The sequence below is a fragment of the Phaethon aethereus genome (genome assembly GCF_964289735.1).
Source record: "Phaethon aethereus genome assembly, chromosome: 2".
Classification (NCBI taxonomy): Eukaryota; Metazoa; Chordata; class Aves; order Phaethontiformes; family Phaethontidae; genus Phaethon; species Phaethon aethereus.
This window is the reverse complement of record NC_138582.1, coordinates 52983811-53011281: the sequence shown is the minus strand read 5'-3', so window position 1 is coordinate 53011281 and position 27471 is coordinate 52983811. Positions and strand designations below refer to the sequence as shown.

Sequence of the window (27471 nt, the reverse complement as noted above, 5' to 3'; positions counted from 1 at the left end):
CTATGTGACTACAGTAGTCCTAAAGCCTGTCCCATATATTGCCGAGATTTTGGCTGCCTATGTTTTTTGATCTAGCAGTTGATTTCACCCTTTTGGAGTATCCCTGCAAACAGAATAGGTGAAACACCTTAAAACTATTCCACATAGTGTAGCAAGATACGTATTTCAGGCTTGAAACAAAGCAGCTATAAAATCATAAGCCTTGTAAGAACTTTGTATTTGCAACAACTTAGTTATGTGGCATATGCTTTTTTTTTAATCTGGGTAGATTAACTTAAATTCATAGGAACAGGGAGAAGTGGGAATCTCTTAACAGGTAGACCCAGTTAACATTTGTCTGCTACGTCAAAATTGTAGTGATGGATCAGAGAGAAGACTAGAATTAGCTTTAATTTTAGTATCTCAAATTTTTTTGACCTGCACTGAATGTATTTTGATGACAGCAGTTTCTCTTAAAAAACATCTACAGCTTAATGCTTGAAAAAAATTTTTTTTAAGTTATAATATTTGAGTCTTTGTAAAAATGAAGCTTTTGGCTTTCCATTTCCATTATGTCTTGCAGAATGATACATTTATAACTTAATACAAAACCCCCAATATTTATTTACAGATATATAAATCAAGAAATGCAATATTGATCTTTACAATAGGAAATACATGTAAATATAGTAATTACATTTTGTTTTCTTTACAGAAACCATAGCCCATTAATGAGTTTTGGAGCCAGTTTTGTCAGTTTTTTGGTGAGTAGATGGGAGTAGAGGGTATACGACTGTTCTCTTGTGGTTAATATTTGTAGGTGCGTGCATGTGTTCATAATGGTGGATACTCTAATTTGTTTCTTTTTGAGACTTAATTTTTTCAAAGTTTTAGATTAAATGTAGCTAGAAAATAAGTCATTATGTTTTATAAAACTTGTTTACTTACGTGGTTTAAATAGAAGGTAAAGGTTCTGTGATTCAGCTGCTCAAATGTATGTAATATTTATGTGTTCCATTAAAAGAGCCATAATAAAACACTCTCTTGAATGAGCAGTAGAGGTATTATTAAACTGACTCTCATAAATGCGATTTTCCTGGTAGCTTTTGCTATTGAAAATTTCTCCATCCATACTGTCAGGTGAAAGTTGTTAATCCGTTCGTGTTGCTTCCTGTTTGAATATATGAGAACTGAAAGAGTCGTAATGAACAAGTTAGTCTCATTTTTAATACATATTAAAAAGAAGAAAAGCATTTAACAGGCCTATCTGATATAAAAACTGAGAAAATGTTTGAGTTTTGTTTTTTAGGCTGTCCTTATTCTGACTTTGCTGCTTGGTGTTAGATTGCACCAGAAATTATCTATGGTAATAGTCTTTTGAAAGACAAAATTTATTATGTTATGCCCGAAATAGATAGGCTGCAAATGAAAATAATTTGAATTCTCTCTAGTGTCTGTAAACTATGAAATATGTAAAAATACATTGGTTAGGAAACCTCCTGGGGCATATTGCTTTTAAGTCAATGGAGAGGAGAGAATCTCTGTCTTACACTGGCTCAGTGCATCAAGTCAGATAAGTAACATCACAGTACAGCATCAGTGGATCTTGAAAATATCTTGCTTAGCTACTGTTCTAAACATAGCAGCAGTACTGTGTGTGCCTGTGTCATTCAGAGCTTTTGTTTAATAAAGCATCAGGAAAAGAAGAGTCTTGTCCTGAAATTCTTTCTAAATTATTTCAGCAGTAGTTGGAGTTGGATGCGTGTTTTTTTTTTTACCTTCCTACATATGTAGGAATTGTGGTTATTTTGAAAAATGCAATAGCTGTTACTTGTTACTGACTTTGGAGGCCTGTTATTTATGTGGATGAATTATATAAAAAGCAGTATCTGCACGGATGCAAATCGTGCCTTACATAATTGAAAATTAATTTATATAGATTTTCCTTCTGATAATCTAATGTGACAGGTCATTCAGTTTGCCTGTGAAGCTTTGTTAAGACAAGGGGATAAGATTTCATATGTTCTGATTTGTCTTGAAATTTTGGTAAAGCATTCTCAAATCTCTAGTTTGGTGTTTCTGTGTAGAAGTATGTGTACTGATCTGTGTGTTAATATGTTTTAAGAAAAAAAAGTAAGTTTTATTGTCAAGTTTTTATAAACCTTCCTGTAGCTTTTGTAAAAATAAAAATATTTTTGGGGTTTTTTTATCATTCAAATCTGGGGGGTTTTTTTTGGTAGAATGCCATGATGACATTTGAAGAAGAGAAAATGCAGCTGGCATGTGATGACTTAAAGGCTACAGAGAAACTTTGTGAAAGTGAAGAAGCTGGAGTTATAGAAACAATCAAGAATAAGATTAAAAAGAATGTAAGAATGTTATTTGTAAAATATGGAATTGTGTAGTGGACAAATATTTCTGGAAAATTCCTTCCTCTCCTCTTTGCATTTTGAAAAGATTATTTTTGATATGTGAAGTGCAGTTGAGAGTAATAATAAATTTAGAAGTTGAGTCAAATATTTTGCTTTGATTTCCTAAGTATCATAAAATACAGGGTCAAGTAATGCCTCTTGTAAAGCAGCAGGTTGGGTTGATGTTAGTAGTTATTTTCTTAACACCTCAAATCAGTGACGTACTAAACTTATTTCAGGAAGCTTGTAGCCTGTCTAATTCAGGCTAACTTTAATTCGTACATACTCTACTAATGTTCAAAAGTTGTGAGATTGAGGCTGCATAGTGCATATTCCTAGGGAATTTTCCTTCCTCCTTTAGATTTTTTTTTTTTTAATTCTAGAATAACGAAGGAAGAGTAAAGCATGCGGATTGAGAACTAGTTAAAGTAGTAGTATAGAAATGTAGGGTGGCCTGCCTAGTGTAACATAGCAGGTCTACATTAGAAAAAGAAGCCATTTCTCTTCGATGTTTAGTTTACTTGATAAAAAGCATTGAACCTGACATACTTAACTCTGTGCCCTTAAGAGGCACTGTCTTTTCCCTGCCACTTGTCATATAACCCTTTCTGTGCTCTTCCATCTAACATCTTTTAGTTGCATGTCTGATATATTTAGTAGTAATTAAATGAAATTCCAATCTGTTCTGAGTATTTGTAGAACCTTAAGAAAAATAGTTCATAGCATATATGTAAGGTTTCCCTGCTTACTAGGTAGGAGTTTGCTTGATGACCTGTCAAAGAGCTTTTACCATAGTTTTGCTCTTCAAAATGCTGAGTTCATTTAGTAGCAATACTACCACTTGCAGTTAATTTTGGATATTTTAATTTGTCATGTTTAGACCACTGTTCTGTATCTTTGTTAACATTTTTCTGTGCTCTGTGTTTGTATATTCCAAACAGGTTGATGGACGAAAATCCACTCTATCCATGATAGATCGTCTACAAAGACAAATAATTGTAGCAGACTGTCAAGTCTACTTGGCTGTGCTCTCATTTGTAAAACAAGAGTTATCAGGTGTGCTGTGGCTTTAATGTTTAGATATATTTTTTGCATGGTGTCTTTTATAATAAAGCTTCATCATAAAGTAGAAATGACTAGTAAAGATAACTTTTGTAAGAAAGAGCACAGTTCCATTTGAAACATTCCAAGATTGGAGGTATTGTTCTGCTTTTATGTATGTAGTAGTATCATAAAACGTGTTGGATTGCTACAGATGACATCTTTACACTTTTTTCATACAAACAGTCATATTGAACTGATTCTCATTAGATAGGTTGGAATCTTTTGCATGTTCCAATAGAGGCATTTGAGGAGTTGGTACAAAGATGGGTAGCATCTGCGTGCTTCGTGTGGCCTGCAAGATAAAAGAGGCTGTAAGTCCAAGCCACTAGGAAAATCCTAATGTCCCATATGCATTATGTTCATGGCAGCTCAAGGAGATGACAAACTGCTAGTGAAAGTAATTTTAAATGAAGAGTGGTGAAGATGGAGCTGCTGAATCAGTTCTTATTCTCTGGTCACCAAAGTGCGTCCTTGCATGCCAAAGAGGTTAATCCTGTCATGTTAAATACAAACCTCCTCGTCTCAGCTTCAAAGATGCTTCTAATGTTCTCTTACATTCTCGGATCTCTTGCATAATCTTAAAACATGCCTTCATCCATGAGTCTATAGAAAATGTGGTCAAGGTCAGACACAGACTGAACACATTCACAGGTTCTTACCAAATCAGTGAAGACCAAGAGAGTGCAGTCAGACCACATTGTGAGTGAAAACCCTGCTGAAAGGAATTGGGGAAATAACATTCAGATTATTTAAGATCTTCAGTCAGTGCTTTCTGTGATGTGCAGACTTGGTTTCTTCGAAGCTATGGCATCAAGAATGTGTTTGGTTCTAGGTTGCAGAAATTCAGGGAGTGTTTCCATCTGCTGTGTCTGTAGCGCTGCAGAAAGGTTTTCTTTCTATTTTTGATGCAGTTCTGGGGTTTTGTTTGGGTGTTTGGTTCCCGCTTTCCCCCCCCCACCCCCCCGAGGCTTTTTTCTTATTTCAGTGTGTGTTCTGCAGCTGCATAACTGGGTTGGATGCTGAACTGAGGGTGGTGTCTGTTCCCTTTCTCTTTTGTCTGCTGCTCAGAGAAATGAAGTGGGTAGCAGAGTACTGGAGAACATGCAGTATATGTGGGTTACTCTACTGAATAAAAAATATACCCGAAATCTTGAGTTAAAATTCCAAGCAGTTAAGTGCCACCTCAGTGACTGCTAGTTACTGCTGTTGCTGAACTGTTGGATCCATTATTTAATTTTGTTTAGTATATTCTCTTTCTGATTGTGTATAAACATTTTTTGTTTTGATCATGTTTCTGTACAGAAGTATCAACCAGATTATTGAAATGAATGTAATTTTTAAAAAAAGCATTTTTCAGAGGCAAGCAGATATTTCTGGGTGAAAAATTTCTTGTGTTTGTCGTCTTGGAAGAGTTTGACAAGAAGCATATGATGACATGCAAGCTGCTTTCTCATATGCCTAACACATTTTAGATTTTCTTTTTCATCCTCATGGATGTATTAGAAGTAGTTTCATCATAAAGTTGGTAACATAACAACTTATGTTAGCTTCCCACAGCAATATTGAACTACCTTTTCTTGATATTTACCACAGATGTCATGAGTTTGACTTCTTTCAGAAGTTCATGCTGAGAGATCGGTGATTGGGCTTGATTTAATTTTTATGTTTAAAAAGTAAAAAATTTATTTTTTTAGTTTGCTTTATCTTAGCATATCAAATCTATTAGGGGTATGCTGTGCTAGTGAACTGTTAATGACAGCACACTGATGGAAGTAGAGCCTAAAACTATGCTTTTTTTTCCACATCATAGCCTTTCTATTTCATACATGCATCAAAACACAGCAATTAGCTATTTTCATAAATGCTATCTGTAGGACAAGTAAAATACATGTGTTTCCTTATTATTTGTCTGCTGCATTGCTATGCATAGCTGTATGAGCATTCATCTTGTGGTGAACCACATAACTTTGAAAAAATATTCTGTGCAGCAAAAAAGTGACCTACTTGCTTAAAACTGAAGCAACATTAGTTTTGTAATGCAGCTGAGTCATGGCAGGGGTTTACATTTTTTATTATAAAGCTTTAATATGGAACTCAAGATAGAGGATTAATTTTTTTTAATACTTTAAGTTCATGTTGACAGACCCCTTCTGTTGCAACTGAGAATGCAAATCTTGCAGTCTTTCTCAGTGCGATTTGTTAAGACTATGAAACTAGCTTCATCCCGTCTTCATACAACAAGAATCCAAAAAGAGTTAGTCTAGTCTGTGATGGTACTTTCTCTAGAAATGTTTTTTTGTAATTGGAAGGATTTTGTCAAAGCTGTCAAAGGCTTCTAAAGAGCGGTTTGGTATTAATAGCATTTTCCTTTTCTTTGACACACCCCATCTGTTATGATCTAATTCTGGCATCACTTATAACACTGATCTCTGTGAATTTGGTGCTAATCTGTTTAGAACACTGCTGCTATAACCATGCTTTTATTTTATGTCATTTTTAGCTAAATCTTTTGTCATTGCAGTTCCTAACTTTCAGGGCTCTATCACACACAAAATGCTGGTGTCTGCTTTTACAATTAACGTGTACAAGTATATTCTGTGCTTGTTTTTCTGTTTACCACTTATCATTATCCAAGGATGTGCTATAACCAGTTTGCCTATTTACACAGCATTCACCGTGGACATCTTCATCTTTTGGTGTCATGCCTTTCTTCACCCTCCTGTGAAGAGGGGTAATGAGACTGAGAATTCTCTCATTTTCAACTGAGAATGCTCAAGACCATATTTTTAGGAAATTTAGGTACCCAGCTTGCATTTGAAATTGAGGAAATTAGCCAAGTGAAAAATGTTTTAGAACCATAAAATGTTATGCATTCTTTTATTTTTTCCTATGATTTTTTTGTTTATAATTATAAGGTGCTGTGTTCATGAGTCACAGGGAAATAATGATGTTGAAAATCTTATTTTATTATCTAACCAAAAGGAAAGGGTTTTTTAGTATTTTCCTATCAACTGTCTTTTAATGTCATTTGGGCTTAAGAGGTATAATCTCTTTGAGTTTTGCTTCTCTCTGCCAGGCAGCCACTTCATCTCCACTCTATAGTGGAGCAGAATCCAGCATAAAGTTCTTTGATTTCTTTTCTTTCTTTCTGACAGTTGTATTGCTACGTAGCTGAATGGAAGTCCCTTTTATTGCATGCTGTTTTAACATCTCTAGTTGAAAAGCACCTAAGTTTGTAGCGCCCACTATGAAAGACCTCTTTGAGAGGACAGTAGCTATTACAAAATCTTTTATGCAATAAGTTAATGCAAATATAGAGAGCATTCTAGGGTCTGTGAAATAGCATTTACTACTTACTATGTTCCGATTCTCAAATATGTCCCTGAAATACTTTTTTCTTTGATTTTTAGCATATATAAAAGGTGGGTGGATACTCCGAAAAGCTTGGAAAATTTACAATAAGTGCTATACGGACATTAATACACTTCAGGAAATATATCAGAAGAAAACAACTCAGGAATCCTTGACTTCTGATGCTGCAAATGATAATCATATTGCTGCAGAAGGTGTAACGGAGGATTCGCTAAACAGACTGAAAGGTGCTGTTAGCTTTGGATATGGACTTTTTCACCTTTGCATATCCATGGTGCCCCCAAACCTGCTCAAAATCATCAACCTGCTGGGTTTTCCTGGAGACCGCCTACAGGGGCTTTCCTCACTGATGTATGCAAGTGAAAGTAAGGACATGAAGGCCCCTTTAGCTACGTGAGTAGCTATATTGAAATGCTTTGGTAGATAACTTAGTACTAAAAGTAAGTAACTGGAAAAAAGTCAAAACCAAAAATTTGTGTTGCTTTAAAGGAAACAACAGCAGGTAAAATAAACTTGTAGTTTTTGGTTTAATATGCCATGTTTTAGTAAATTCATCACTAACTAGTGTATGAGATCTCTCTGATGTTAGTTATTTACATGTTTTTGGGGTTTATGTCGGTATTTTGCTGTATTCTTCAGTACTTGCTATTCTAATGTCTAGTAATTTATATGCCAACAGTAAATAAAAACACCCCCTGAAGGATGAGTAAATTTACCCAAGTTATATTCTCCACTATGGAGAGCATGCTATTTTGTATGACTCATTGATCTCACTTAGCTATTTATCCATGCTATTAGCCAAAGATCTATTCCAGTTTATTTTTAATTTTAGCATCTGAGTAAAATGGGGTGTTCCCTTGTAGTCTTTTTAGAGGAGTATTTTTTGTTCATACTGTATTTAGGCCTTTGTCAGGTGAAGGGTTATCCAGACCTAATGTAAACTGCCCTCATAAATGGCTTTATTATTCCATTATCTCCAAATAAATGCTTTTATTACTGGACCTACTGCAGGTGCGATCAGATGTCACTTTTGAAGCATTGACAGCAGAGCTAAAGTCTCTTCTGCTTGGAGAAGAATTGGATTTCTGATTGGTTAAGAAAGCTTACGATTAAATGTTCCTGTTGATTTATGCTTTCTCCTGTCTGGGAAAGAAAAATGGTATTGTTGGGGGTGTTTCCTTCTTCAGATGGTCTTGGAAATCTTGGTACTCTACCCTTGTTTCCAGCAGCGATGTAGGTCATGTAGATGTACATGACATATACTTCTGAACCCTAGATGTATTTCTTTTTGACATTGATTTTCGGTGTGTCTGTTGATGTCTGTCTAGTTTTATTGCTGGTTTTGTTTGTAGGGTTTTTTGGTGTGTCGTCCCCAGCAATGAACAATTTGTTTTTCAAAGTTTTCCCGTGGATTTTTCTTTTTTACAGTCTATGGAGTTCCAAAGCTCAACTGCTTTGATGCTATGAGCTTGATTGTTACATTATCTTTGGGTAATGTGCACTGAATTGTATGTTCAAGTGCGGTTTAGGAGTATGTTGATGTACGGCAATAGTACTGTGTTTGTTTTAAAACCAGGTTGTGTAACAAAAGATTCATATCTATCTTTGTCTTTCAGAATCGTTTAAAAAATTTGCCTGTGTAGAACATTATCCTTAAATTTCTGTTTATGAGCTGTAATCCTTTTAACTCTTATGTTTCTTTTAGATTAGCTCTGTTGTGGTACCACACAGTTGTTCGTCCCTTTTTTGCCCTTGATGGCAGCGATAACAAGGCAGGCTTGAAAGAGGCAAAAGAAATTCTTGCAAAAAAGGAATCTGCTTATCCAAATTCCTCTCTGTTCATGTTCTTCAAGGGAAGAATACAGCGATTAGAGGTACTGCATGTTTTCTTCCTTTTGAATGATTCCCCCCCCCCCCCTTTCTTATTTTATGTTTTTCTGATGTGAATGAACTGTGCAAGATTCAGCAAATTGTGGCTAAAGATACAGGTACATAGAAAGAGAAGAAGAAAGGATTAACTCCTTCCTAGTTTCAAGTTCACATGCCAAACTTGCTCTTTTACTACTTCTGTCTGAATTAATGGCACTTTGAAATTCTTTTTCAGCTATTCGATACATTTGTAGCTCTGTGCTAAAAGGAAGTGCTTTTGGGCACTCATGACTTTCTTGTGGCATAAATAGCTATTTCAGTTTTGCTTGTCAAGCTAAAATCTGAGTATTATCTGCTGAGTACATAGCATTTCCCCTTCTCATTTTATGCATTGTTCATATACAGCTAATTCTCTGCAATGATTTCCCTCAAATAACTGCTTTTGCTTTTAAGGGGTCAAACCAGGATGTTTTCTGTTGCTAAGGGTGAGTGCTGACCCAAGCAGAAACGTATTTACTGAAAATGTGTTCGTGAATGCTGTTGCAGAGTGTCATTCAAACACTGCAGTGGCCTTGTGGTTTTTGGCTGAGTTGTTCTTTAAGAATCTGTGATAATATAAGATAGTGGTGAGAACTTCAAACTACTCAACTCCTAGCTGCTGTTCTTACTAGCCCAGAATATTTCCAGAACAATTACATTAATAAGAAAAACCAACAAAAAAGTACAAAACCAGAACGTTCAAACCCCTCATTTCAACATCATAATTACAAGAGCTAATCCAGATCTTAATATTGATAGTCATTCTTTGCTAGGTTTGCAGTCTCTCAAATACATCTTAATATTTTGAGGGAGATAGGCCACAGAAGCATGCCCCCACTGTTCTGTTACTGTTGCTATCAGATTTTGCAGGCATATTCTTGTGTGGGGTTTGGATATTGTTTTTCTCTTTTTGCTGTCTTTCTGAAAGCAAAAATGCATTTGGGGAACTAGTGTTACAGGTAAGCTGTCATTCTTTGGGAATGAATGCTGTTTTCTGAGTGGGGAAGATTTTACTGCTCTTTGTTCAATTATATGCATGTTCCATTCTTGTGGTAAAGCTCAAATTTGTTAGGAACAACTACAAAATGAACTCAAGTGCAGTTGAAAATGTAAATATGTTGATTGCTAGAGTATCACTTGCTATTTAGAACTTCTTTTTTCATGTTAGTGTAATGTGGAATAAAATTCAACTATTGTATGATTCTTAGGACTTTCAGGGCAAGCTAGGGCAAAATTGTAAACATAGTTGTCAATACACAGTATGTTTCTGCGTGTAAATACACAAAGGTTTGGGATGAGTGTCAGTTTGTGTAGCCAGTCCCTTTCTGGAATACCATTATGTTTTAAAGCAATTCTTTACTTGTTATCTTAGAGTATTTGTGTATTACGTGACGCTGTAGATAGATACCGAAGTTTAGCTCCAAGTGAAATAGCTTGTGCCAGAGACAGTGTGGCCATATTAACTAAGTTAGTTAGCAGAGGCAGGCAGAATGCTATACATTATGCTATGTAGCCATACTCTTAGTCAGCAGAAGGCTTATCGGTTGCTAACAGGATTTAAATGTCCCTGTTCGCGTATTTGTTTGCATGAGAGCTTTTCCATTCAGGAGCCTCTTCCTTTTTTTCTTTTTTTTTTTTTTTTTTTTTTTTTGTGTTGGTGTTTGGTTTGGTTTCTTTGTTACTTTCCTTCTTTTGTTCTAAGTGGCACTGTATCATTGAGGCTTTGCTGTGTCTGAATGTTTTGGTTAAATGTCTCAAGCTCTTCTGTAGACTCTGTTAGGAATTTGCAAGCTTAATTTGCTCAAATGTTTTTGACATAATAGCGAAGGCAGATGTGTGGCTGGTGGCAATGGCATGGGGAGCTGTACTGCGTTTCTGTACAATACACTTGTAGTTACACATGTCCTAAATCTGGACACTGGTTTTATTGTATGTTCTGAACCAGAAGTGCATGTATACTATTAGATTACGAACTAATATGCCGAGTAGTAATTTCCCCCTCATCTACAAGGGGGCTGAGTGGAGCTCCTGCAAAACCTATGAAGTGCTTATGTGGCCTTCCTTGAAATCGTTAAATGCACAGGTGAGTTTAAATTTGTTCTGCCAGGCATGGGAATATTATTTTGTGATGGCTTACTGAAATTGGTAAGTCTGTGCTTTAACCTGTAAGCACTTAAAGTATACCGTGAGCTGAAGCTTGTATGTTTTATAGTCTTTAACATGTGATAAATTTAATAGTAATGAAGGGCAGCTTATACATTGTTATACAGAAGAGCTTGTATGTTCTGGAAATAAGAATCAGTAGCGGTCACTGTAGGCTTTGTATTAGAGTCTACTAGCACTCAGTCCATCAGATTTTTTTTTTTTATAGCCTTTGATGCTACAAACACATCCATTTTGTGTAACTCTCAGGTGATTCAGCTTCTATTAGCAAGTCTGTGCGTAAATGCTAACATGTATGTGTTTGTGTGTATATTTTCTTTTCCACGGAAAAAAGAAATTGTAAGGAGTGCAGTTCAGCCATTGGCATCTGGAGGCAGGGAAGCTGATCTAAAGGCAGAAGCAGTAGTGAGACACAAATCTTACAAAGGAGAAAATTGCCGAGGAAGGAAGATTTCACAGTGACGGGACTATGAATCACAGAATCACTAGGTTGGAAAGGACCTTTAAGATCATCAAGTCCAACCATTAATCCAGAACCACCATGTCCCCTAAACCATGTCCTGAAGCGCCACATCCACACGTTTTTTGAACACTTCCAGAGATGGCGACTCCACCACCTCCCTGGGCAGCCCGTTCCAATGCCTGACCACCCTCTCGGTGAAGAAACTTTTCCTAATATCCAATCTAAACCTCCCCTGGCGCAAAAGGCAAACAAAACATGAAAGGCAAACAAAGAGCATGTGACCATATACTGCTTTGTACTCCAGAAAGCATGTATGAATATTAGTCAATAAAAGCCTTAACAGACTGGTTTTCTATGAAATAGCCTTATAGGTACTATAAACGTGGACCAGATAATCTTTCATCTTTTTGCCCAGGTTCATGTGTTTGAGAAATTAAGTCTGAAAATGTTTGGAGATTATTGAAATGAACGAGTTGAGGGAAAGGAGAGGAGGATGGTCTGGGAAAGCTGGAATGAAAGTGCACCAGAAAGTTAAAGATTGCAGTGGTAGGCTGATCAAATGTCTCTTTTTCAGTGAGTAAGTTAAGAGACCGCCTATTAAAAGTAGCATTTTTTCCTGACTTTTAAATAATTCACTTGGACTGTTTTTATGGACATAACTATTGCTGTGCTTGAAATGTGATTGTATGGTATGTATTCCAGCCTCACGAGTATTTCTTTATGAATGTCTAACTGTTTCTATCTTTGAAATACTTTACACTAGAGCTGATAATGATGTTTTATGTATGCTTAAGCTACTAAAACCAAGTGAGACTAATGTTTTATACTAGTGCCTAAAGGGTACTTAAAAATGTAATTAGTCTAATAGCTGCTGAAACCCGCTGGTCTGAAATCCAGAATTTCAGAAATACCCCTTGGGTATTTCTTATTACTGTGAAAATAAAAATATTGCCATCCGTCTGCTAAATGTGTCTTGCCTAATATTATAATTATGTTAATAAATACCAATTTACTTTTAAAACTGTGACTTCGACTATTCAAGTGTGGTATTGTGGCTAGTAGTGAAAGATGGGCTCGGTGGTAGCATGGGAGAGGGAAGAGTATAAGGTCATGATCTGAATCTTAGGTATCTCTGCCTTTTAGCTTGCAATTTTGCTTTCTGCCCCCCTCCATCAGCAACACTTAAAAAAAAATCTCCATCTGCTTTTTAAAATAGTACAAATCACCCCACTCAGAAATAGTTAAATAGATTGATAGCTTCATGTGGAGAGTGGTAATGGTGTAAAGCAAAAATGAAGTTTGACAGAATCATGAACTGGGCAAGATTGCTTCTCTTTGGGAACAGGCTCTGGGTGTGTATATATAAACAAGAAATCTTTGGGGCTGGGACAAAAATCTCAGATTCTGAGGCTTGATCTATAGAGTTCAGTTGGTATAGCTGCATGTTAAGAGTCTGAAGGAAAAAGTACCAAATATTCCAGCTGACAAGCAAAACACCAGTGGTACATTCGGATGTGCTACAGCATGTTTGTGCAGGCTGGTGAAAATGTGCAATGGGATCGCGGAATTAAATATACTGCTAACAAGTACTCTTGCTTTTTTAGTTACCTTTTATAGACTTCTTGGTATCAGTTGTATCATTCTCATTTAGGGGTGGGAGGGTGTGGCATGAAAAAGTAGCCCGAGGGCAAGAGTAATTATAAGCATTGAAAAGTCTTAAATGGATTTCTGGAATAAAGTCACAGTGATGTCTTAAGTAAAGAAAATTTTCAGATCTTGTGTAATGTCAAGGTTTATTTTCAGGAATTATGCTGGCCTCTCTAGTTACTTGTTCTAGGCTATAAAATACAGAATCCTAGTTTCACTCTATTTTGATTTTGTGGCATGTCTAGGGAAAGAGAGGTGTGTGGTGAGGAATAGAAAATCCAGGCTTTGAAATTTTCATATAGTGTCCTCCAGTGTAAATTGTCCTCTTTTGTTTGTTGGTTTCCCTTTAATTATGGGCGTGACTTTTTAAAAACTTTACAAATTCATAGTGCTGATGGAGAACAGAAGGGGTCCTGGGAGAGGGAAAGTATCCTGGGATTTTGGAACAACTCTGTGGGGAAGTGTGTGTTGGCTCGGGAAGCCGCCTTGGCTTGGCAAACTGTACAGATGCTTGGTTGGTGCCTTGGGCTGGTTTTGGTTTTAATCTAAAGTCAAGAAATGTTAACATGAGAACCATAATCTTACCTCAGTAGTCCTTATGTTTATGTAGTTCTGTATATTACACATTTTATGGATTAATCTTTTTTGTCTTTGTATTATGTCCGAGAGAGGTGTGAAGGATGCTTGTTGAAGGAATTACAAGTGTGTGTACATCTTTAAATCTCAAGAACATAAATTTCAAGTGTCAGCTATGATGTTATACTTGCAGACCCTTGGGACTTTATAATTCTTTCTGTTTATTCTTTGTAGCAGTAAACAGTAGTTAATTTATTTTAAGAATTAACACTCAGAGTAGAAATGTTGTCACAATCCCTGGAGATGATGGAAACTTCAATAATTAATGTCTCTGAAACATGATTACTGAGCGCGGAGCTTAAGGAAAACTTAGGCAGATGTCAAAACACTTGAGAGATCTAGACAGTTAGGGAAATGGATTATAGAAGATTGACTGTTCAACGAACTGGACTTGTATGTTACCAGGTGGTCAGTATTTCATGTGCTGCCCCAGGCTGCTGTGTGGTGTTGCAGACAATGATGTAATTGCCATTAGTCATTGTGTGGAATAACATGACCTAGAAATAAGTGATAGATATTTTCAAATTTTTAGATTTTTAGAAGGTAAAGTATCTTTACAGAGGACTAAATATTTAGGTTTGTTTTTTTTTTTTAATTATTTTCCACAGAAGCATTCAAAACCTAGATTTACTGAACTTCTAAACTTAGCACAAAGGTAAAGTTTTAAGCCAACATGATTTTTATTTTATTTTTTTCTGTAAGACTGGGCTCATAACACTTATTTTCCAGGAAGTTGTGTTGGGGTAATGCAGCATTTGTGGAGTAATGTGTAGTGGAGAGAATGTGCTGCTATAAAAGTAAACAAAGTGTACATTGCTCAGGCTCCCTGGTAAATTAGAGGGCAAATATAACTCACCTGTCTTTGTGTAGTATATTTTTCTGTCATGCCAACAAGCATGTTAGTCTACTCACTGTTTTATTTTCAAAGTGTACAGTGTTTATATTGATACTGCTGTGGATCCCTTTGTTGGCAGTTGTGCTGTCTTCATGCAATATGTGTGATTTATGGTTAAATTGTTCCTTAGCAACTAAAAAGAGTTTTCCCTGACAAGACAAAGAAGGAAATCTAATAAAATCACTTTAGAGCTCTGTGTGTGTGGTCTTAAGATACAGTGCTGCAGATTTTTTTCAGGAATTTTAATTCAGTTATGCTAGCATAGATGACAGGTTTGCATTTTCAAGGGTTTCTTTCACTTACTTGTTTAGCCAGCAGAGTGTGGTCTAAAGATTCTTGTGTTGCATAAATTACTGTAATTGTCTGTGAGAATAAATATAGGAACTATATTAAAGCGTGTACAGGACGTACTGAGAGAGATATATATAGTGTGTGTGTGTATAAAACTAATTAAATGTTGATTTGCATCCTCCCCTTTACGATGATTGTTACAGCGAAGTCCCATCCTAGACTAGGAGAACTAGAAATGAAGGTAGTCAAAAGAACTATCATTCTAGTTGTTACAAAAGCTATCAGCCTCTTTTTGCGAAGCTGTTGGTAACATGATTTTATCAAGACGTTTTTTCTCTCACATGTTGTGCAGCATTTATGAATTCTCTATTAACTGTTTTTTAAAGTGGTTACTGAGGAACAGTGGTCAGTGGTAACTGACGTGGAAAAAGGTGAAATAGTTAAAAATAAAATTAAACTTTAAAGATACCCTTATTGTGTAGAAAGCTAAACTTTATTGGCAGATGCTAAGACTATATGACTTTTAAAGACGGAATGACTCGTAAGAGTCAAAATGAGATTACTGAAAAGCTTACTGCACAAAACTAATTAATTTTGGCCTTAAAAGCAAATTGAAGGAACACAGCCACTGATTTTTAAGGTTGAGAGATGATCTGAACTGGCTGTAAGTTACTGGTGATCATTATTAAGCTCCGCTAGTATACCCCTCCTCCTATTTTTAAGTCTGTAGTGTTCTACATTTCTCTTTTTAAATTACTTTTAGAGTGCAAGTTCCTTACTGTATGTTTTAAATTTTATTGTTGTACATGGTGAAACTGATTGTTAGTACCTTGCAAACAAATGCTTTGCATTCTTGTCTAAAGTTTCATTTAAGTATAAATGAGTTGCCTTGTATTAGTGATTCTTACTTCCCTTGTTTCTTATAATTTGGCTCTTGTATTATGTTTCATATCTTGAAGATGAAATATATGGAAAAATATGTTGACTATGGGACCTCTTTAAGATCTTCATCATTGTAAATAAAGGCTTTGTCATAATTTGCCCAGACTTTCATTCAAAAGTGATCAGGTTGAGAGCGCTGGGAAGAGGGAAGCTGGCCAAAGGAATTGCAGTGTGGGTCTATTACACTGAGTTAATGTTATCCCTTCTTGAAACTGTTAGCTCGATGGTGGGTTTTAGCTCACGTAAAATAATCTAGAGTCTGAGTTTTGAGGTTTTCCTCTCAATGTCATGTTGTGCCTCTTTCATTTAATTAAACCAGAAGCTGCAATCTGTAGGACACTTCAGTTATTTTTTTAACCATATAGTTAAATACCTATTAACGGAAATCTGAATGTTTCTTTAAAAATTTGTTGGGTAATTTGATTTTGATAATTTCAGACATTTGAATTTTTTTTTTTTTTCTTCTTTCACTTTTGTTAGTGTCAAATCAATAGTGCCTTGACCTCGTTTCATACCGCTTTGGAACTTGCAACAGACCAAAGGGAGATTCAACATGTCTGCCTATATGAAATAGGTAAGTTGGATATGCTTGTACTATCAATAGCTCACTTTCAAGTTTAGGCTAGTAACTCCAATAAACAAACTGGATTATTTTTATTAGGATTTTTAAAAAGCTTTTAGAATACTAGCCTTTGTCTTGGATGGATTATGATAATCCTGTTGTCTTGTTTGGGCAAGTAGAATTCGACAATCTTTCATAATTTTAAAGTTTTCTGCAACTACAAGGTGGTGCAAAATCAGGGAGTAGACGTATAGAATCAAGGGCAAACTGTTCACCTACAGAATATTGTTTAAAAAGAGAAATTAAGTCATCTGATTTGTCTGTGGAATCACCATTTCTGTGCCAAAACCTAGTTGGTCTAGTGAAGCTTCACAGTTTGCAGGACCTATATTTCATGTTCATTTACTTCTGTCATTATCAATATATGCTATATGTTCTTAATTTGTATACAGGTCTTTAGAGTGGAGAAGATCTGTTCCTTCAAGCTTTAAATATGTCTGGTTAAGGAATCTTGTCACAGTGGGGAAGAATAAGGGAGCAAGTAGTAGCTTTATAAATTTCAATATCCTACAAAATATAGTTTAAAAAAAAGAAGACAGCTTTTGATGTCTGTGTAGATTTGTTGTTGCTCTGAAGTGAGTTTGTTGTCTTGTATGGAATCTTACAATTCAACATTTCCCAGTAAATTTAAACCAGACTTTAAATGTGTGTTATTGATTTGTTTTGGTTTTAACTCTTCCAGTTATTGGTATAGTTGTTAAACTATCTCCAGCTCTCATAACAGACTGTGTGTTTCAGTAATGTTGACACCAAATTTGAATTACTGCTTTCTCTGAAGTTAGATTAGTCTTGTTTTTAGGTTGGTGCAGCATGATAGAGATGAATTTCAAAGATGCGTTTGAATCCTTTGAAAGGCTTAAAAATGAATCCAGGTGGTCCCAGTGCTACTATGCTTATTTAACAGCAGGTGAGTATATTCAGTGTGTTTGGATAAGTGATAAAGCAGTGATGTGATAAGGTTTTGGCACTGTTTTGTTTTGGGAAACTTAATAGTGCACATAGTGCCTTCCACATTGCCTGCTGCTCACCCAGCTTTATGCCAGACTTGACTTACATAATTCTGTTTTATATAATGTACATGTGAATGCATGAACATAACATGTGGGTATGTACTTTCTCTCCCCCCGCCCCTTTCTAGATGTAGATACAATTATGATTGTCAGTGTAGTGACAGGTCACATAATAGTGTATTGAAAAGGTTTAAATAAATCCTTAGAGGGTGGGTGGTATTAGTTCCTTTAACGGGTACAAAAAGTAGTACTGACTTTTTAATGATCACAGCGAGTACCTGGGAGAGTTGGGATTTGCATGTTTGTCAAATGCCCAATCTAGATCCTTTCTGGAAGTGTGTGTGGGTGTTTTTTTTCCTGTGACCGTATGATACCTAATCTTAATTTTTCCTGTTTCATATCCCAGTAGTGTTAACAGTGGGTTATGTTGAAAGTGGCTCAGGCTTTGTCTTGCTTCAAGTTAAAGCCTTAGTTCAGAATTTTTTGTGCTTTTTCAGAATGTGGTTTTTTTTCTAATAAAAATGCTGTTTTAAGACAGCGTGCCAGTGCAGACCTTCTATTTGAAATATTCCCCGCTATTGCAACAGGTAACAGCAGTTGCTGGTATGGAAATACTAAAGAAATATTAAAGCACATAATTTTTTAGCTATCTTAATTTAACAGGAAAAACAAGTTGAAATGGCAACATCCTGTAATGAGTCAGCTCTTTGTAGACCACCATCATGTCACTGTAGGGACCACCTGTCACTGAGAAACCAGGACTTGAAAACTTGCTCAGTTTTGATTCCTAACTAGTCTGGGAGGACAGATCTCATTTGAAAGGAAAAAAAAAAAAAAAAAAGCCAAAACACAAATAACCCTCACTTTTGCTGGTGTAAAAACTACTGGAATAATTTAAGATGTAGATATTTGTACAGATTAGTGGACTATGAACAATTCACAGGCATCTGGAGAGACTGACTATTTTTGTTTCTGTGTTCTCACAGTGTGTCAAGGAGCCACTGGTGATGTCAATGGTGCTCAGAATGTGTTCAAGGAAGTTCAGAAGCTTTTCAAAAGAAAAAACAATCAGATCGAACAATTTTCAGTGAAAAAGGTTTGGTTTAGCATAGGCTGACTTGTTTCAGTACAGTAATTACACTTGGTATATCTGTTGAATTCTTTACCAGCATTTGTTTTTGAAGGCTCTGTCTGTTTTCTCCTATGTTGCTTCTGTAGAATTAGTGGGAAAGATTTAGGTGGAAAAACAATAGTGTCATGTACTTTAAGGACCTAGCAAAGGAAATGTGAATTAGCTGTTCACTTTACAATGAAGTAATTATTAAAGATAAAAATATATGATACTGTGGTTGCTTTGTAATTTTCCTTCTAGCTTTGTCTTTCTTAGTCCTTTTTATCTCGTCTTGTCAAAGCCTTAGTTCTTTTTGAAGGTTAGGAGTTGTCTAGGAAATATTTCCCAACTGATGATCTTGCAGATGTTGCCGTTTCAGCATTCAGTCAGTGTGTACTTGAGGTTGTGAAATAAAATAAAACGAATCTAGGCTGCATACAAGGAAGCTTTAATTTTATCAATACGTAAGCCCTTAACTGAAAGATTTTGCTTTTTAGTCTTTAAAGTCTTTAAGATAAGTTACCACCATATTTTCATAAAACTGTTGGATGCTTTCATGAAACAGTTAAAATTACTGTTTGTAATATATCATTTGTGAAAACTATGTTCCCTGTAAAAGGGCAGATGACAGATCTTCCTTCCCTCTTTCTCCCCACTTTGCAGGCAGACAGATTTAGAAAACAAATGCCAACCAAAGAGCTCTGTGTCCTGGCATCCATTGAAGTACTGTACTTATGGAAAGCCCTTCCAAACTGTTCCCTCTCGAACTTACAGCATATGAGCCAAGGTATAATATGGTTCCTTGATCTATTTATTTACTTTTTCAAATAAGGTGTATAATTTTCTTCTGTTGTGTGGAGTACCTGATTGTTGTAGCATGAAAATTTAAACCTGTGTGCTTGTGTGATAGCAAAACAGTTTGAGTAACAGAATAATGACCCATTATGATTCAGTTTAATGCTTCATTTTTACTATTTTTATAGGTTTTTTGGAGAAGTGTAACTGCCTGCTGCATATAGTTGCTTTTTTAATCAGTTGTGCTTGCCCGTTGTTAAAATAAAACAATAGTGTGATTGTTCAAAGTCACTAAGCAAAATTTAACTCATTTAAACCCAGCTATAAAATACAAAAAATAAAACTAGTAATTAATTTCTGCATGTCAATTGTATTCTAAGAGGAAATATGTAGCTTGTGAGGTCACCTGTGACATAAAGGTTCTGTTTGTCTTGGCTGCTGGGACCATCTTCATTGTGAAAGGAGCATTTTATGGTTGCCTCTTTCTTAGTCTCCAGGTGTCTTTGGATGTCTGTCACGTAAAGTTTATGGGATCAGTGTTTATGGTGAAGTTTTCAGTATTCCTCCCTCCATCCAGCAATCAGGCTTGTTTGCATTCTGCAAACAGTTTCAAGTTTATTACCTGCTCATTTAGAAAACGAAACAAAAAATATCTGCTACCGAGTGACTTCCTTTTTTTCTGTAATTGTGAAATTTTGGGGATTGTACATGACTTTTATGTTAAGCCAGAAAACTGCCAGTCTTTAAGTTGAGAGTCAGGACTAGTTGTGGGGTTTTGTTCTATTTTTAATTTAAGGTAACTTGTCCATTTAAATTGGGTGATGGCAGTGGGTTATGTTCAGGTCCTTAGTTTTCTAGTCCCAAACATGATGATGAAGGCTCTAAAATTAGATTTACTTATGTAAAAAGAAATTTCAGAATTTTTTTGTCTGTCGTTTGCCATCAGAACAATCAGCTGCAGAGATTATAAAGAGTATGTGCTTCTCTCCTGCATACTTAGAAGCAGTGTAGATGTTCCTTGTATAAGTTTCTAGACAGTGGTGCACATTTTAATGTGAAATGGCAGTACAGATTAAAATTCAGAGATTAGAATTTTAATTAAATTCTAGCAGATTAAAATTTTTGTAATGTATGACATTGACAGATGTGTCTGCATCAGTGATCCCTGGTTGAAAATTTTTTTTCACAGTGAGAATGTTATTGCTGTGCCTTACGTGTATTTCAAGAATGATGAGATGATAGGGGATAAATTTTTTTTTTTTGTTTCCTCTTCTCTTGAACAATTGGAATGTAATTTGCTGGGGTGAATTTCCAGGCTTTTTGTCAGGCCTAGAAGTTGACTTAAAAAAATAAAGGAATTAATTTGTATCCACGTGTATCTCTGTAAGTAAAATGCCAAGTAACTTAAGACTCGCAATACAAGTGAGGGTTGACAGCCTTGTGTGTTGTGTAGTGTCCAAATACTTCACGCAGCCAACTCTTAGTTATTCATAGGTGGCTTATTTGGGTTGTGGATTAACTGTTGTGAATGAGAGCTAGTTAAGGTCTGGCAGGGTTTATGAGGTGAGGCAGAATGTGAAGTTAAAGGAGCTCTACTGCTCCAGGCACAGCAGTTAAGCTCCTTCTGAAGGGATGAAAAGCCTCTCTGTACCTTGGCCTTTTTGAAGGCAACGGTGCAGATGAGTGCAAATGGCTCCTCATGGAACTAACCTTGATTTAACAGAGCTGGTGCTAATAAGCTTGATCAAAATGGAGCCTGATTCATCTAGAGATGGTTATGTGCATCATGATTCGGTTCTTTCTGGAAACAGAGTACTACTACTCAGCTGAGGCACAGTCTGTCCCTGGATTGTGGACCAGCTAAGGTCTGACAAATAAGCCTTATCCTCTCACCAGCACTGAGAACTGTGATGCCAAAACACCCTAGTCTGGGTTTTTAAGTTCAGTACAGATTTTTGTGTGTCTTGGCACTTGGCTTCAGTTCAGAACAAATCAGTTTTGTCTGAACTGCTTGCCCTGTGCTCCTTGTAACTTGGCTTATGTATTTTTCTTTCAGTATCTGGGACAGCCCAGTATCCCATAACACCAAAAGGAGGTGATTTGTTTCGTAACTTTACCGTTTAGTGGGTATTTCAAACAGATTCTCTTCTGCTTGTGAAAACATCACACCAACTGCCTTTGACTTCAGTCCATTCGTTCCTGTTTGGAATTGTTCTCATGAGTGACAGATTGCTTGATGAGGTTCATACAAAATGGGTTGTATTTAAAAGAAACCAAGTTACTTTGATTTACATTAATGTTACTAGAATCTCCTTCCGGTTAAATTTAATCATCAGACCAAATGTCACCATAGACCACAATTCTTGTCTAAGGAAGGATTTCAGTCCATCTTGTTTGTTTACTGGAATCTTTTCATTAAGCTTGTCAGGATGTTGATGATTCATCGGCTGTTGGTTTGAGGAATTTGCTTCTTGGTGCCATACACAAATGCTTAGGAAATTCTGAAGATGCTGTTCAGGTAAGTTGTTAAATGATATTTTACGCCATTAACCCTATTTTATGAGCTATTTTGTTAAACTGTAAGTATTGTTGAGTAAGAGTGCTGTGCAAGCCATGAGTTTTCAGTGCTGTTGGTGATACTGTTGGAATTCACAAAACAGTATGTCAGGTTCTTTGCAAATCTTCTGTTTAGCATGACTTCGTTATGGATCGGATGCCATCCAGAGGAACCTGGACAGGCTCGAGGAATGGGCCCACATGAAACTCATGAGGTTCAACAAGGCCAAGTGCAGGGTCCTGCACCTGGATCGGGGCAAACCCTGGCATCAGTACAGGCTGGGGCATGAAGGGATTGAGAGCAGCAGAGACTTGGGGGTACTGGTGGGTGAAATGCTGGACATGAGCTGGCAATGTGTGCTTGCAGTCCTGAAGGCCAACCACATCCTGGGCTGCATCCAAAGCAGTGTGGCCAGCAGGTCAAGGGAGGGGATTCTGCCCCTCTGCTCCACTCTGGTAAGACCCTAGCTGGAGTCCTGCATCCAGCTCTGGAGCCCTCATCACAGGGAAGACATGGACCTGTTGGAGAGGCTCCAGAGGAGGCCCACAAAAATGATCAGAAGGACGGAACACCTCTCCTGTGAGGACAGGCTGAGAGAGTTGGGGTTGTTCAGCCTGGAGAAGAGAAGGCTCTGGGAAGACCTTATTGCAGCCTTTCGGTACTTAAAGGAGGCTTATATGAAAGATAGAGAGATTCTTTAGCAGGGCCTGCTATGATAGGACAAGGGGCAATGGTTTTAAACTAAAAGAGGGCACATTTAGACTAGATAGAAGGAAGACATTTTTCACAATGAGCGTGGTGAGGCACTGGCACGGGTTGCCCGGAGAGGTGGTAGCTGCCCCATCCCTGGCAACATTCAAGGTCAGGTCAGATGGGGCTCTGAGCAACGTGATCTAGTTGAAGATGTCCGTGCTCATTGCAGGGGGTTGGACTGGATGGCCTTTAAAGGTCCCTTCCAACCCAAACTATTCTGTGATTCTATTCTGTGTTGTAAAAGTAATTGTGTATCTTGAATGAACATGGTAGCTAAAGTGGCTTATAGGAGCAAGAGTTAAGGGGAAGTTGGGAAGAAGAACAGAGAAGTTCTTGGCTCTGCTGGATTTACTTCGTCCAACAAAGAAAATTCAGCTTAAAAAAATAAGACAAAAAAACCCCACTTGGAGATGGACCTTTCCAAAAGCATGGGTTTTCTGCTTCTCCTCCAGACCTGTTAGGCACTGAGAAGTTTGATTATTAGCACATACCAAATAATTTTGCCACTGTTCCAGGTTTTGATCTGTAGGCACAACTATTTTTTTCCTCCCCAAAATAGAATGCAGTTCATATAAGCAACAAGGAAGCTGATGCTGGCTTTAAATCTTTTTTCCTTTTTCTTTATTCTGCTTCTCTCAAGCATATTTTAAATAATCCTGGTACTTAATCTCTGATGTTAAAGTTCCTTGATAGATTTACTATTTTTTCAATATGAAGTTGGAAGACTTTTGAAACAGACAGTATATTACTCCATAAAAGTCCAAACAAATAGTTTTGCCTTGATACAGTTGTGTCAGTGAAAACATTTGGGTACATGCTTAAAGATTCTCTATGATTTGGAAATTTTTAATGTAATCTCATTTTAGATTTGGGCTAACTTCTAGTGTTTAAAGTTGAATGGTACTTCTGGATGTCTTTTAAGTATCAAACAGTCAATTTTAGTGTATTACTGCAAACCTTCTTTTCTTTTCTTTTTCTTTAATTTCGTAGTTCTTTCAGCGAGCTGCTAAAGATGAACTGTGCCGTCAAAACAACTTATACATCCAGCCATATGCTTGCTATGAACTTGGCTGTCTTCTGTTAGACAATCCAGAGGTAATAGTGTAACCTATTTTTAAACTCTTAAAATTAGGGTGGGGAGTCAACACAGTGCTATACAAACAATGAAACAAAGTTTATAGGTGATAATGTATGTTAAGCTTTAAATTTGTTTTATACTTACTGTAAAGAAACTTAGTACTCTTTTTTTGCGAACCAAGAAATGCAATGCTTTTTAGGTAACAATGTCTTAATTTTTCAATATCAAGAGCTATAAGGACATTCTGAAGAGCTTGGTTATCTGTTGATAACACTGCAGTGACTTGTTTTGTTGCTACTGGGTTTTATTTTTACATAAAAAACAGAGCCTAAGACTCTCAGATACTTCAGGGCAGCTGTTACATTCCTCACCATTGGTGGTGTCTTTCTCTAGCAGTAAAATGAACGTCTGCAAATCTACTGCAATCAGCAAAGCAAGAATTTTGATGAGTGTAGCACCACATTGTTTTGATTATTATTTAGTACTTTACCCCAAAAAGCAACATAAAGGCTTTACTTTTCACCTCTGATCATGCCATGATCATGCTCATTTTTTTAATATGTGCTTACAGAAATTGTATATATAAATACTGGTATGGAAATACTTCTGTCACCCCTCAAGATGCAAAGCCCTCTCTCTGCCTTTACTTGCTTTAGTGCTCCCGCTGCTGGTGGCAGTAGAGGCCTGGCGAGAATGCCTTGGGTAGGCAGGGATTTGTCGTCTGCAGGTGGTATTTAGTGTGGCGAGTGCCTAGGGTCCTTTTCTTAGGTATTTAATTTCCTGTTGGATGCTGTTCAAGCTCAAAGATTACCTGTAGTTATTCTCTCCAAATAGAATTTGGTGCCATACTAAAATAGCTCTGTGTTTTGGGGATCAAACTTGTATTTTGAACTGTCCAAAACGGCTTTGGTTTGATACATTTGATCATTCGGATCTTTGCGCATACCCTGCCTCCTAGGGAGCCCAGAGAATCTTAAACTAAGGCAACTTCTGCACCACTCTTGGTGCTGCTGTTTCTCTCCTCAAAGACATAACACCACTGCTTGGAGTTTATGCCACTTCGTGTAGTACTTCCTGAATCAGATTGCAAGTTAAGGGAAGTGGTTACAGGGTAATGACTTGAACCTTTGTAAGTAGTGTATCGAGTAGTTGGGCTGATAATATGTTATATTCTTAAGATTCTCTCTTCAGTTGTTTTTAATCTTGTCAGATTTAATCGCCTCAGCTGAACCTTCCCCTTAAAAAGGGAAGGAAAGAAAGGAAAACCTTTCAATAAAAATTATCATCATGACAAAGGACAAAACTAGAAAACGCTTCTAAAAATAATTGTTCTTTTTTGAAAACCCTGCTGCCCTACAACTTAGAACTGGACCTTGAAGCCTGGTTGGGAGGTGTGAGTCAGTAATGTTCCTGCTGCCTTTTTTCCCATGTTCATATTTAAATTTGATCATGTCAAATGTCTCTTAAAAAAAAAAAAAAAGTGGTAGGTAGTGCAGTTATCTAAAGATTTTGCGAATGTGGGAGCAGTCCTTCCTTCCTCCCGGCTTTACATGTAGTGTATGCACACAGTAACCAAATGTGCTTCATGTTGGGTGTTTGAGGACTGAACAAGCCTCAGCCTGTAGCTGTACAGAGAAGCTATGGTAGGACTTAGTATGTGAGGGTCATGCAGGAAGCACCCTCTTGTGGCACTTGGACAATGAGGAGGTAAAAGATGCTTGACTTGAATAAGGTAGGATGGGGTTGGGAAAAGCAAGAGTTGGAATTAGAGGTGAGTGGATGCTATTTGTAGAAAATTCAATTTACTAGATGTGGTGTCATGTGAGAGCTCTATAATGGTTAAGAAAGAGAAGGGAATAGGATTTTATAAGTCACAGTTACCTGAGAGGATGAGTGTATTAAAGGCCTGAGCAACAGATACAGATACGAATGTAATTTTAGTATAAAAAGCATATTAAATTTACTTTGCTTTAAAATTACTCATAATTACATGTTTGATTTACCATGTTATCTGAATCATCTTTGTTTTATTAAACTCAAGTTCTTCAAGATTTTTATATGGTTAAGTCAAGAAGTTTACAGATTCTTTTGTAGATTTCTTAAACACTGAATGTAATTTAACTAATATGAAATTACATGTGTTCAGATATATTTGAATAAGAAAACTTAATTTTCTATCTTTTATCAGGCAGTTGATTATTAAAATCCAATAGCTTGTTCTGTAAATAAATGGCTTAAACTTTGGTTAGGAAACAAAAATTACTCTATTGATCCATTAGTCATTTATCTGTAGCATAACCTTTGTTTCCCTGTGCATTGTTGCAGCTCACCACCATCAGTAGCAACTTGCATTTCAGGCTGTAATTTCTCCTTTTCTGTAGAAGACTAGAAATATGTAATACTGCATTTCCTGGGTGCCTCATTAGTATTTCTAGTTTCCTAATTTGAGAGGGTTTTGGCTGCTCAGTACCTTGTTTTCAAGATAGAGATGCTATTCCGGGCTGACCAGGCCATATAGTTAAGATATTTTCTGTAATATTCGCAATGCATTTCTAATGCAATGTTTGTCTTTTTGTAGACTGTGCCAAGAGGCAAAACCTTACTTCTCCAAGCCAAGGTAAAAACTGAGACACACTGAAATTTTATCTTTCTGAGATGAGGGCATTTGAAAGGTTGTGGTTTTGGGACAGGGGGAGTGGATAATAAGTGTCAGTGTCCCTCATCTACAAGGCTATCATGTAGATATACGTTAATGTATACGATACACATTTATGTATGTTATGTAGATACGTATTTTTAGGTCAGTCATAGACAGAGCTCACATTAGTGACCTCTCCTGGAGTGTTAGGACCTCACTAAGTTTTTCAACTAAGATTTGGCTACAGAAAGTTTGAAAATGACAGCTCTCCACTCCTTGTCTGTTCCAACTGGTTCTTGCTTGGGTCTGTTGGGATTTTCTAGAGCTTTTGAACTTGCAGAACTTTGCAGGTGCTGTTCAACTACTTAGGATCCAAACAGCATGTTGGAAATAGAACCTTTCTGCACTCTTCACCAATTTGGAATTTCTGTAATAATTCTCTTGCTTTGGGTAATGCAGGGATATTGCAACATGCAATCTCTAGTTCACCTCTTCTGTCTCTTTTGTAACATGACTTCTTAAGCATCAGTAATAAGATTATCTTCACATCCTAAAGTGAAGGAGACTAATAGTTATATGCCTTTTTTTTCTTCCCTCCCTCCCCAGGAGGAATTTACTGGCTATGACTTTGAGAACAGATTGCACGTCCGCATACATGCAGCCTTAGCCTCTCTAAGGGAAGTAGTTCCACAGTGATGGACAGGACATCTTGTTATCCATTCCCACAGTTTCTGCACTTTAAGATGAAGCAGAAGAAAAAGCTGTTGGGAAGACCAGCTTTTCTTCTGAAAACCACTTGTGCCAGAGACACTTTCCTAGTATGGTCAGAGTTGGTGTGGCTTAGTGTAAAACATTACAATTGTAACTAAAAGTAGATCAGCCAGAAAGAAAGTTAAGTGACCTTGTGTTTTTAACTCTTCAGTTTTTATTTTGTTTAAACCAAGCTGAACATGATTACTTGTAACTCTGTGGGTGAGCCTAAATAAGCACACATGATTTACTTTGACAATATTGGCAGGTGTGATTTTAAAATAGATCTGGATCTAAAATATGCCAAGAGGAGCACTTCTGTTTTCATTAGAATAATACAATAAAA

At 36.7% G+C, this 27471-nt stretch overlaps 1 protein-coding gene across 2 annotated transcripts; it reads left to right on the top strand.

Annotated features, from left to right (window-relative positions):
• Positions 1–694: 694 nt before the first annotated feature.
• On the top strand, positions 695–27071 carry TTC39C (tetratricopeptide repeat domain 39C; the record flags this gene model as incomplete). 2 transcript variants are annotated; one of them, XM_082014996.1, is made up of 13 exons in its annotated part: positions 695–743; positions 2220–2348; positions 3335–3446; positions 6905–7259; positions 8572–8740; positions 16292–16385; positions 17233–17340; positions 18430–18539; positions 19218–19341; positions 21770–21867; positions 23650–23754; positions 26316–26354; positions 26982–27071. In XM_082014996.1, the coding sequence occupies exons 1-13, from the start codon at positions 711–713 to the stop codon at positions 27069–27071; spliced, it is 1566 nt and encodes a 521-aa protein (XP_081871122.1). In that variant the 5' UTR covers positions 695–710. The 2 variants fall into 2 exon arrangements, with proteins under 2 accessions (XP_081871122.1, XP_081871121.1); XM_082014995.1 differs by having other exon boundaries at positions 3332–3446.
• Positions 27072–27471: the final 400 nt, after the last annotated feature.